The 12,863-nt window shown below is 39.3% G+C and overlaps 1 protein-coding gene across 1 annotated transcript in view; it reads right to left on the bottom strand.

The window, feature by feature from the left end:
* Positions 1-12,863, bottom strand: part of DPY19L4 (dpy-19 like 4) — a 29,556-nt gene that overhangs the window by 11,700 nt on the left and 4,993 nt on the right. The window contains exons 4-12 of the mRNA XM_086465355.1: positions 12,690-12,780; positions 10,813-10,934; positions 9,825-9,970; positions 7,900-8,023; positions 7,191-7,325; positions 5,079-5,210; positions 4,895-4,993; positions 3,606-3,679; positions 1,615-1,773 (exon numbers count right to left, since the gene is read on the bottom strand). Of these exons, the coding sequence (XP_086321481.1) occupies positions 1,615-1,773; positions 3,606-3,679; positions 4,895-4,993; positions 5,079-5,210; positions 7,191-7,325; positions 7,900-8,023; positions 9,825-9,970; positions 10,813-10,934; positions 12,690-12,780 (1,082 nt within the window). The remainder of the gene's footprint in view (positions 1-1,614; positions 1,774-3,605; positions 3,680-4,894; positions 4,994-5,078; positions 5,211-7,190; positions 7,326-7,899; positions 8,024-9,824; positions 9,971-10,812; positions 10,935-12,689; positions 12,781-12,863) is intronic.

Below are 12,863 nucleotides of genomic sequence, written 5' to 3'. Positions count from 1 at the left end.
TCACTTAATTCAGACATTATCTCAGGCAAAGGTGCCAATAAAAATACTTTTATGACTGTTAAGTCAGCAGTACACTGAGATCATTCTGTGTCATATCATACAGTATTGTTGCACTGCTTTTTTGGGTTTTGTACTTCACCAATGATCTATCAGTAGCCACTATCCCCTGTTTTAGACTGTAACCTCTCTGGAGCAATGGCTGTGAATTAATACAATGGGATCACTCCCTACCACCGTAAATCCTACTTTAAGGTAATTCAGCACCGAGAGACAGTTCAATTTAAGGGCACGCACACTCTGCAAACATTCAGAAGAAACATGTTGTCCATGCATTCTAACTAAGTTTCTTCATATCATTATCTTGGTGAAGAATTATGGAATCTGTAGGATGATAATTGTGTATGGAACGGGTATACCATTTTATGACAAAGTAAGATAACAAAAACAGGTTTTAGTCACGTTATTCTAAATTCTAGCAATATATTATAAATAAAAATCATAACCAAAATCTTACAACAAATGTTTATCTACGAACAAGATAGCAAGGCATACAATAGACAACATTTTATTCTACCACGATGTGATTTCAGGTTACTATATCATTATAAATTTCCTCGTGACAAATGGAAAAATATTTCAGATTAACTGCTTCAAAATTAAAAATGAGCAGGGAGAAGGTTTAAGCTTTTCTTTAAAGCTGTTGGACATACTGAAGTCACTGCTTATTACAAGGTAGTAAATAGCTATTTCAACCACTATCAAAAAATTGGAAATTTCTTTCATTGTTTTGAACATACTATCACACATCCAACCTGACAAGCATTTTCATTTATAACAGTACATCTATTAAAACACTTGGTCCTTGAAAAAAATCAATAGATTTTTGCTGCAGACCAATAAGAAATTTGCCCTAATACCCGAGCCGTTACACCATTCATCTTCTAGCAGGAAGTGAGAATTTCCTAGCCACTGAGCTTCCAAGAGAAGTTACACTAGCATCTACAGCGTTGCTATTCTTAGTCTGTAAACAGACAGCTCCATTACCCCTTCTCTCAAGGGACCTGTGAATCACTGTGAAACTAAAAATAATTGAGTCAGTTTTACTTCAGCTCTGCTCTGAGCAGCAAAGGCTGATGGACCTTATCACAGTAAACAAGAGTTTAAAAAAAAACGATGAGGCATTAGAAATCTGAAATCCTCTCAACTCCACCCATCTTATTCTTCACATTATACGAACTTGGAAAAAAACAAACCCAAACCCAAAAAGGAGAAACAAATTCTCTAGCAACAATAAGCTAACTTCACTGTTACAAGGTCAAAACCAGACAAACCATCTTTCTCCCTCCCAATGGGAAGAGACAGATCACATAGCCAGAGCTCTGCAGCAATTGCACCTATGGGGAAACAAACTAAGGACGACTCCCTGTCCTGACTGGAGGGATGCTCAGGAAGGTCCTCACTAAAGGACTTTCTTTAGGAGCCTCTGGTGGGCCTTTCCACTGGCATTCATACCTTTGCAAGCTCAATGGTGCAACAAACATGACGACCATTCACTTAAGACATTCACGAACCTCTTATTTTTAACTTATTTTTCAGTACAAATAAGTTACTTACCAAATTCTCCTAAAAATGACCTGAGTTACAGAAAAAAGGCAGATAATTAATACTAAAATATAGAAAGGCAACAGTGATGACTGTGTTAGTCGCAAAAAAAAGTCTTGGGAGGGTGCCTGAAGAGATTCTTGACAAAGGAGCCAATTCATTGTAAAATTCCTAGTAAGGCAAAAACACCCCATTAAAAACAATAACAATACCCCACAGACTAAAAAAAGAAGACCCAGCACACAACCAATCACAGTTTAACCTATTCATGTCCTAGGAAACTATTTGAAATGTGTCTTTGAAAAGTTATCTTTTTATCATTTGAAACCACTTTGCAAGTAGTCTTTAGAGTAACTGTCAAAAGCTTATCTTCCAAAAAAGAGTCTGTGATCTGAAGAGACCAGACTACAACTCTTTTATATCACAAAAATCCAACCTCCCATGTAACTCTGTTATGGGAACCACAAAGCACTTCACTGTCACAGTGGATTAAGATTTTAGAGATACTGATGCAAGAAGGTACGCTTGTCCTCATTCCAAACAGGGAGATGAAGAAGGGAAAGTGGTCATCCGAGATCACAAATGAGCCCGAGGCACTGCCAAGAATAGAATCCTTAATGCTGAAATTCTAGTTCTGTAGCCGAACCCACTTGATCATTTTTCTTCCTCAATTAATGAGCAGAAAGATTATATACTCTGCCAAGAAGCACTATCAATGCGTATTCTCAACTGGAACTGGTGCGGCATGTAATGCCGTGAATGCATTCTTGTCTTATTTTGTTCTGCTTTCCTCCCTCTTTTCTTTTTCTTTTCCCCCAAGGGAAGACTAGAGAACTAAACCACTTTGAATTAGACAGAATTGGTTTAAAGATTAACAGCTGGGCATGTCCAAACTGGCCTTAAAAGGCAGATCTTGAAGCTCTTGTACTGCAAACCATAATTCTAACCCACAGTTACACAATTTTCTAGGCGGAGCTGCACCCCGTTTGTCTCAATCACTGGCTTCATTGCAGTTTGACAGACTGGAAAGTAACATGTAGCAAGTCACCGAGGGGAAAAAAATAAAATCCATAATACCTGGTAGCTGAATAAACAGAAATCCTGACCAGAAGCAGTGCTTTCTTTTCTGGTAGAACACTTAAGAATGTGTATGTATGTATGTGTTAAACAATGCGTCTTAGGCAAGGTCATTTCATCTTGTCTTCCAAAAATTCCACAACAATTTCAACTAAGTGTGATGTCATTTTCCAATTCTTCCCCTGAAAGGCTGTGAAGTAGTTTTGTAAGAGAGATGCAGTTTCCAGGAAAGAGTCCCAATTCCTGCACAGAATGGCAAGTCTTGGCTTGGGTCCAGGAGGTGTCTCAGTCCTTACCAATACTCCATTTGAAGTCTTCCAGAAAACCTGAAGCCATGATGTCTTCTTGTAGACCAACATTCAACTCTTTCACAGATGCAAACAGTTTTTCTTAGAATCACAATTCCCTCTGACTTTTAAGTTGCTCCTTGTCCTAATTTCTCCCAAAACATACAGGGCTTTTTTTGGGGTGTTATTATTACAAAACTAAAAATAAAACCCCACAACCCAACCCTGTTTTGAGATAGTATTGATAGTTCATGACTCTTTTCAGAGACTCTTCTTTTCCAGCCTATAAAAAGTTAGTACGACCACCTTTACACTGTTATCTTTGCTTTCAAGTCTTACTAGAAACACTAGACAGAGTACAGACAGTTTTTGCTCTTCAACATCAAAAGAAAACAAAAATCTATGACATGCTTTCACCCCAATGCATGGAAAATATTGAGGTGCCTCAGAAACCTCAAAATCCTAAGTAAATTCTGTATATGCATCTTTTTTTTTTAATTTAATCTTAAAACCAGGTGACAAATAGAAACCGTTTCCCTAACTCTATAAAATTCTCACAAGCCACTGAAATTTTACACTTCTCAGAGCAGTTTCAGAAGTTTGGGTATCTTAGAAGGTGTAAAGAGTTTAAAAACTTACTTAGTGGTGTTTAAGCCAAGTTTTACTTCAATGAACTTCAGCAAATGCTCATTTTCTTTATGAGGAACAAATATCTGAAAATTAATTTAGCAGAGAAAAATCTTATCAAGTGCTGGAAGCAGCTTTCATGTAGTCTCTTCATTTAGGTTACAAAATGGCAGGGAACAATCAACTATTCAAGATTTAGATAAAAGTAACAAATTGGATTAAGTGTGCCAATTAAGGTACCAGTATAGTACTGTAATTCTTCACTTAAATAAATCTATCTTTAAGGCTTCCTTGAGAATCTCATTCCCTTAATTTCATTCATGTACCCCAATACGAGGGCAAGTGAAAAGATGTCAGTAAGTTGTCAAAAGACTACAGAGTGGTGTAAGAAGGATCACGAAAAACAGACAGACTTACCCCCAAGCAAGCCAAAGAACATTGTGTTTGGCTCCACTAAACAATAGGACTGCAGCCTAGCAAAAGTTACAAGCATTTGTAATCTTCATGTAAATTGTTTGAGCAGCCGAAAGTTCTGTGTACTGTCTACATAACTCTTATTTTTGAAGGTTAGGTTTTATTTCCTGGAGATACAGCAAGGCTAGCCAGTCTGAATAGCACAAGAAAACAATCAGATCTGAGCATTCTCTCAAACTTTTTAGGGTTCTAGCTTTATTTTTAAGTAGACACTGTTAATTAACACAACCAGGGTGAGTTTGAGACATGGAGGAAAAGAACATTGTTATGTAAAAGACTAGACCCAGCAATAGGCAGTTGCTAATCAAAATACAAGACCACGCTAAAATCCCACTGTGTAATCTCAACTCCTAGCCAACTCCTGCGCTACGCGATGGTCCCTTTTCCCACGTTTTAGTTGAAATTTAATTGAAAATTAACATCTACCCTGAGACTACTCATACCTGTTCCTGGCCACTAGGTCTTCTTCACGCACAAGAATATTGTTTTAATATTCAGATCAGTTTGTAAACGCCATCCGAGTTATAAAAAAACCCACACTTATGAAATACCTAAAGTGCGATTTAAAGAGTATTTCTATACTACGCTTTAACCTCAGCCCAAAAGACCAAAACCCCAATAAAAAACAGCTGCTTGATGTGTTAGACAAAGACTTTTTATATATATACAAAATGACTCAATTTTCAGTACTCCAATTTGCTACGAATTAAGCTATGAACTCTCAGATCAGTAACATAAGCAACACTTCAAAAGATTTTTCCAAGATACATCTACAACTTTCATTCAGATTTTGACAATTAAAATCACTTTTTACAGAGGAATCTTACCTTTAGTATGAAGTTTAGTGTCACTGTTATTGTAAATACCAAATAAATGTACATTATTTTCAGCAATCTTGACATAAATGTACCTTTTTTCATATTCATCTGCAAAAATATTTTAAGAATGCCATATCATTTCGAGTTCAGTTTAAACAGTAAAAACTACAGAGTTAGAGGAGAGTCTAGTTACCTGAAGGCATTTAGAGAGCATTAAAGCTGCTACAAGACTCAGTAATGGTGACACTAATAAGGCTGAATTTTCAAACTGCAAAAGGTACCCCAAGAAGAGAGAAAACAAGTAGATCTTGTATACTTCATGCACCTGTTGAAGAAATAAAATAAACCACAATAAAATAAAATTACAGTGGATATACATCTTGCTTTTTAGAGCGGCAGATAGCTCACTCCATTCCCCTGTTAATCAGGGGATTAATGGTTCTCTATCCTCCAACTCATGAATCTAGCAGGGTACCATTTGGCTCTGGAAAGTATTTCACATTAAAATGATCCTGGTCAGCCTCAGTAACTAGTGCACAATTGCTTCACAAGAATTCTGTAAAAATCCCAAAAGTATTAGTACTTTACAAGGTCTCCCCATTCTGTTACACCTCACTGTGATGCAGCTCGAAGCAGTAACCACACAGTTTGTGTGAAAGAGCTGGCTACTGTAAATGTGCACTTTCCTTGCCCTCAATAACTTGTTCATTTAACCTATCTCAGGGGTGCACAGACTGTTACCGATACTTTCTGTTATTTACTAATTGATGAGCAGATCTTATAAACCCTGATACTTGATTCTTCAGACTTTTACCGAAACACCCATCTTCTCCCTTATATGTTAAGGGCCCTGCTTTGAATTAAAATAGATCAAACATTTCCCACTGTTGAGGAACAGAAAGAAAAGCAATTGAAAGAAGAGGTGACAAATCAGAACTGCATGCAGTTTGAAATGGAAAACTAGAAGGCACGTATGTACAAGTAGCACATATACCATTGCAAGAGGCAGAGTAAATACGCCTTATTGTTGCAACATTTTTAAGAACCATTTTGCAGAATAAATTAAAATACTTCCTTGCATTGAAAAATCAATTAGCTTTCAGCATCTGTCTAGCCTATTTATTGGCTAAATCAGTACAGCATGGGTTATTCAGGGTGAAAATGAGCCCCTTAACTGCACACAGCAAACAGCATTTTTTGGTCAGCCTCACCCTCCTGTGAATAGAGAAAAGAATCACAGAATCATAGAGTGGTTTGGGTTGGAAGGGACCTTAAAGACCATCTAGTTCCAACCCCCCTGCCATGGGCAGGGAAACCTTCCACCAGACCAGGTTGCTCAAAGCCCCATCCAGCCTGGCCTTGAACATTGCCAGGGAGGGGGCAGCCACAGCTTCTCTGGGCAACCTGTTTCAGTGTCTCACCACCCTTACAGTAAAGAATTTCTTCCTAATATCGAATCTAAATCTCCCCTCTTTCAGTTTGAAACCATTACCCCTCATCCTATCACCACACCCCCTGCTAAAGAGTCCCTCCCCACCTTTCCTGTAGGCCCCCTTTAAGCACTGGAAGGCCGCTATAAGGTCTACCCGGAGCCTTCTCCTCTCCAGGCTGAACAACCCCAACTCTCTCAGCCCGTCCTAACAGGGGAGGTGCTCCAGCCCCCTGAGCATCTTCGTGACCCTCCTCTGGACCCGCTCAAGCAGGTCCACATCTTTCTTACGTTGAGGGCCCCAGAGCTGAACACAGCACTGCAGGTGGGATCTCATGAGAGTGGAGCAGAGGGGCAGAATCCCCTCCCTCAACCTGCTGGCCACACTTCTCTTGATGCAGCCCAGGATGCTTTCTGGGCTGCGAGCGCACATTGCTGGCTCATGCCCAGTTTTTCACTCAGCCCCAAGTCCTTCTCTGCAGGGCTGCTCTCGATCCACCCATCGCCCAGCCTGTATCTGTGCTTGGGATTGCCCCGACACAGGTTCAGGACAGGCAGCTAGGCCAGACAGGATGCATGACTGAGTATCATTCATCACTCCTTCAGTTCTCCAAGAACATTGCAGGTCTCAGAAGCTTTGGTTAGCTTCTGACCCTTTTGTTAGGTAAGTTGTCCCAAACACCAAAAGAGAGTGAATTTAAAGCCATTTTATTCTTCTGATTGGCACGACATGCACTTCAGCTGGACCTAGGCTGCAAGACACTCAAGTCATCACTCAGTCCGTGCCCTTTGAAGCTTCTGAGCAGTATTTATGGCAGGCACCTCTGAGGCCATATTTAAGTCCCCAACTATGAGTAGGTCAAAGAGTTCTAATACCTTCTCTGTCTGTGCCAGGGCAAAGCTGTCTAGCAGAAAAAGAGAAACAGCCTGGACAAACAGGAGATAATGACTGTATTCCCACATCATCATGAAGGTATATGTTGAAGCACTCACCAAAAGGTAACAAAACTTCTAGAGAAAAAAAAAAGAAAAACAAAAAAAGCATTATTTTCATACCTATGCATTTCTGTCACTAAGTAACTGAGCGGTCATTAAAACAGAAACTATGGAAATTAATTATTATTTTAGGAAATAATTAAAATACTGACTTCAGACATATTTAACATGTTCTCAGATGGAAGAAAGCAATTCCTGAAATATTCAAAAACATTTAAAGCCAATCAGAAGAAACATCTTTGACAGAGAGACAGGGAAAGGAAGTTACCACCATCTTCTCTGAGCGACAGGAAGAGCAACAAAATCATTTACATAGTGAGAAAAATTCTGCATCAGTTTATTTTAAAAAGACAGCACACAGCTCATTACCCTACTGTTCTCTCTGAACCCTCACGGGGGCATAACAAGGCAGGGCACAAGTTGCTCAGCAAAAACTGCACGTGCCTAGGTGAAATCCAAGTGGCTGTTTTGAAAAGAACAAACAAAACATCTACTGTTTTCTGCCTAGTAGGACAATAGTGAGAGAGGTAACTACGCTAGAGCACAGTTCTACCAACAACTCTTTATTAAGAAATTAATTTTGCTTTACCTCAGCAGAACAATTTAGGTTTTTTTTTAAATAGCCTGTGAGAGCTGCTACTTGACATGCAAAATATGGCAAAGCCCAATTTTCCCTTGATGGTATGGAGTAATCAATTCTTGTGGTATCTGTCCTAGAACAAAGTACAGACAAACAAAATTATTAAAAGATCTATAGAACAAAAATATCAGGGAAAGCCTAAATGTCACTTCTAGTTATCAGTGTCGCCTTGCAAGCAAACTATTCCTGCATCAGGTGTAAAGTAATACTGACATAATTTCGCTGCTGATACAAGTCACAAATTTAATATCAGCATTGAGGGTCCAATCTTTACTCATTTATTCACGTCTTCTTATTAGGTGACATTTATAGGACTGAAGCCAAAAAGCATCTGCCTCCAGCCTTTTCCGACCTACCGCAACACTGTGTGAGCAAGATGCATCACGCACTGCTTCTGCCAACCTGCGCTGTGACAATGGAGCCTTCTTTGGCCATGAGCAGCGCTAAATGGTCTTATGTCCAAAGGCAGGGGACTGCTGCTGTAACAGCAGCTTTTCACATTGCGATGAAAATCTCCTCATCGCTGAGAGAAAAGGTTCCTTTCGTTTTCATACAATATGCTTTAAATAAGTGATTTAGGCTGTCGAGCACAACATACTTCGAATCCAAAGTAGTGCTCCCTCACAGCAGCAGCAGATACTCTGTCTGCAGGGAAAATTCTGCCCAGCAAAACAAGAGATTAAAGACGGATGGGGAGCAAGCAGGGTCTTCTCATGGAATGACTTGACAATATCTGCACTATTAGAGCTGTAGAAGGTTTTAAAAAGTGCTAAAGTGACTTAGAAGGACAAGTTACACTTTCAAATGTGATCAAAGGCATCAATTTCAGAGGTACACAGTCTTCTTTGTGTCTACTATGCTTTTAAAAAGGAGCCTCAAGCTCCTTTATCATTTAGATATTCGAAAGCATTGCCTTTCATTTTTACCTCTGAAGCCTCTTAGAGGTGTATTTGGAGCTTTTTTAACTATCAGACCTTTCAATTTCTTAGCATTGTTTACTCTTCTTTGCTGTTGAAAAAAAAAATACAGAGAGATCTATTCACCATTTTTCCTACTTCCCACTGTTCACACCACCTTGATTAACGTAATTTTTAGCTACTAATCACTGATTTGGTCATGATGACTTCATGCTCCTAAAAGACGCTTCCCAACAGTTCCACTTCACAGGTACATCTTGAACATTTTGCTCCTCCATAGCTCTTTCCTTTCAAGTGCTATCAAGTTCACAGAAAGCCCCAGAGCTACTTGGTGACAAACGCGAAGCCTGAACACAAGTTCTCATTGTCCAAATGAGGTGTTTCATAAAGGGAAGGAACTTTTTTTTTTGCAAGTGAAATGTTTTAAAATAAAAAAAATAATCTTGAGATCAAGATCATCTAATAAGATTCCACTTTGCACAAAAAACTGCTACAAAAAGCAGATTAAAAAAAACCCAACAGACTCTTTACAAGAAAAATGCACTTGGTCGCTTCCTTCCAAGCAACAGAACAACCATCACAGTATTTAGAGTTAGCCACAGAGAGCAATCTGATTTACAGCAACTTTGGAAATTCGTTTTCATTCTTCACCAGCACAAAACCAGAACCTTCTGAGGAATGTTTTTGCAAAATGGAATTGTGTAAGAATACTCCTGTGTTCACACACATACACCGAGTCAGGTCAACTGGCAGCATGGATGGTTTGGACAACAGGAGGCCTTTCCCTTAATAAAAGCATCATGAGAATCAGTGCATCTCTGGGAAATGTTTTATATTCAGCATAACAGCTTGCTCTCACGATGAGAACACAAAGTTTAACAGAAAACACTTCAATCTGCTCTAATATTTTAAAACGCCTTATTGACAAACTAGATTGTATAAAGATGTTTTTCTTACCTGTTAATAATGAACCATGCTACAGTCAGCATTCCTGCCAGCCAAGTCCCACTCATAACCCAACTGGTTACAAACAATGCAGTCACATAAATTCCCTGCAGTCCAAAAACTATACCAATGTAGAAATACACTGGCTCAATAACTTCCTGAAATTACAAATAAAAACGAAGAGACATAGCGGCAACTGAGCTGAAGCTGGAAATTATTACTATTTACTATTTGCATACTGCTAACAGTGTGCTAGGTGCTTTACAAACAGGTAAGAGACGGCCCCTATTCTAGAGAAGTATTGAGCATGCTTTTATTTTGGGCTCAGGGAGAACGAAGCAGTGTGGATTAAGAGCACACTTCAGGACTCAGCTTGCTAGTGCCATGATTTTTGTATTTGCTTTAGCATGAACATTGTATGTGTCAGATTTAATAAATCTATACTGCAGCGAGACATAAAGTTCACAGGACTACTGGAAGAAGTTATGTAGGGGAGGAACTTGGAGAAGTAAAGATGTGGCAAAAAAACGGATCCAAAATAAATAATAAAAAAAGAAAGATAAATGAGAAAGGACACAAATACGCAGCGTAAGCAGAACAAAGCCTGAGCAGAGCAGCAAGAGACAAAAGGTTTATCTACAAAAGTGTTTTTCCCTTTTATCTATATGGTAATAGGTAGAGACAGGTATCACTATAACAGACTTCTGTAATCTGAAGGACCTAACTTTCCTGTTTTTAATGGATAGCACAGATGCTCTCCACATTCCAAGCAGTTTGTAGAAATAAAGAACAGACAGAAAAGTTTAGTCCATATATACTCCCAAAATCCTATGCCAGAAACTGATCAGAATTGAGGAGAACCTGGACCTGGTGGAAGGCTTAGCTCAATTCATTCAACAAAAATTGCATGTGTTTATTGTATACAGCACAGGAAGTCCCATACACACACACATACACACAACCATAACGAAAGCACAGAAAGTAGGAGAAACGCACATACTTCGCTACCAGATGCTTGATATAAAACACTGGCAATCAACTCTGGATACAAAGTCATTTGCTGGACTGCATTTATCGTCTTCAGTGACACTGTCTTATTGTTGTGTGTCAACTCATAAACACCTACAGACAAAAAATCTGTATTATTCTTGGAATCACTTACAATTTCTGTTCTTAAAAGAAGTGAAAGTGTACTCAAAGGTAGGGGGAAACAGATCTGATAATTAAAGCTACTGACTGATTCACCACTCCTAATTTTAAAAGGAGAAATTTCTGTGCCAGATGCCACTCCAACCTGCTAATTTAGCAACAAAGTCATTACCATTTTTTGATCTAGTCTTTAAATATAAGGCCCAAAACTAACCAGCTGAAGTGTCGTCTTTTCAGTAACATACTGAGGCAACCCTGGAACCAGCTACCTACAGATCACCTTCACAGGAGGTTCTTAAAAGCAACACAAAGATCTAACAGGGATGAGCAGGATGTATTAAACCTGTCTCCACAAAAAGGGCAGATGTGATGGCCTCATCACGCTTTTCAGTTCTGCATTTAAGACTTTTAAGAATCACTCATTTAACACAATACGCCTTTGTATGGGACTGAGATGAAATTGAAGCTGGCATACTTGAAGGATACATCATTCTGAGACATTATAATTAAAGAAAAGACTTGTCATGACTTAGGACAATAGAAGGAAGAGGAAAAATAATCCAAATTGGGGGGTGGGGTGGGGAACAAAAACCCCAACAACAATGCAACAGCCAAACAAGAGAACTGTTTCCAGCTCTGAGCGTATCTTGCTGTGTGGTCTGCAGCTGGTTCTCTACAGGCCAAACTGCGTCTTGCAGGACTTACAACTGGGTTCGGCACAGCTATGATACGCCTTTGAAAACTGGGTGCCCCATAACACCTAGTAGACACACGAGTCTACCTGTCTGCAGAGGCAGTATGCCTGAATGAGGTAATCCATCTACTCACAGCACAGGTAACCTCCCCAGAGATAATGAGGAGCTGACTGTACCAAAGACCTATCATATATTGCTGACGTGCTACACATCAGCTGGGAAACTGTTCAACCAACAAAACTATACCTACAAATTTTAACTAGCTGCGGAGGAGATTTTGGGAGGGGACTGAACTAATTCAACAGCTGACTGCTGTGAGATAGGGCTGTTCACTCCTTCTTCTCTCCTGGAGTTCTTGCCATTTCCCCATGCTAGCCCAGGTGCCCTTCTGAACTCACTAAACTCGCATGAAAGTGTTCCATCTTCTTTTCATTGCTTTACTTTTCTGCTGGTTTAGGGACCTGGGGTCAGTGAGCTCCAGAACCACAGCAGGACAAAGAACCAGAGCGCAAAGGAAGGAGAAAACATTGCCACCCAGTTTGTTCCTCCTTCCTTTGGGTTTCTGTCCCCATCACTGAGTGCTCATCAACATCTATTCATCACAGCTGACAGGAGCAGAAACCTCTGGCAGGGACAGGACAGAGCACAGAAACTGTTCCATCTTCTGACAGAGGATGGAAAACAGTAAATTCCATCCTCCGTTCCCAAATTAAACATCAATTATGCTTACATGGCAGGAAATCCACTATGTAGCACAGGCAAACCTAACGATAACTTTCATATGGGGCAATATGAGAGTAATATTAATGCTGTTCCAGAGTACTGATTAAAGGCAATCCAGTAGAATACAGAATAGGTAAATATTGTTTTTTAAAAGGCACTGAGAAGTCAGGACACCATGTAGTTTTTAATTAGTCTGACTGATACACCTATATGAGAGTATAAAATCAGTCTCCCCTGCCTGTAGGAGTTTTTTATTGTCTCCAAAAGGAACAGGACTGTTCAAGGTTAATAAAACAAACGGGTTTTGTACCTCTTTCAAAGGAAGGAGCCTTTAGCAGTTCTTTATAGAATGAGTAATAAATGGCACTGTCACCCTGAAATGTAATTTCTCGTTCAAGTTCCTAGGAAAAAAAAAATAAAAACATTCACCTCCTGTAATCGCTTCCCATAGAAGACTATATATTTTCAGATAAACTGGTTTTAT

The sequence above is a fragment of the Leptosomus discolor genome, chromosome 5 (genome assembly GCF_034619465.1).
Source record: "Leptosomus discolor isolate bLepDis1 chromosome 5, bLepDis1.hap2, whole genome shotgun sequence".
Classification (NCBI taxonomy): domain Eukaryota; kingdom Metazoa; phylum Chordata; class Aves; order Leptosomiformes; family Leptosomidae; genus Leptosomus; species Leptosomus discolor.
Note: the sequence above shows the minus strand (reverse complement) of the source record. Positions and strands in the feature narration are given on the sequence as shown.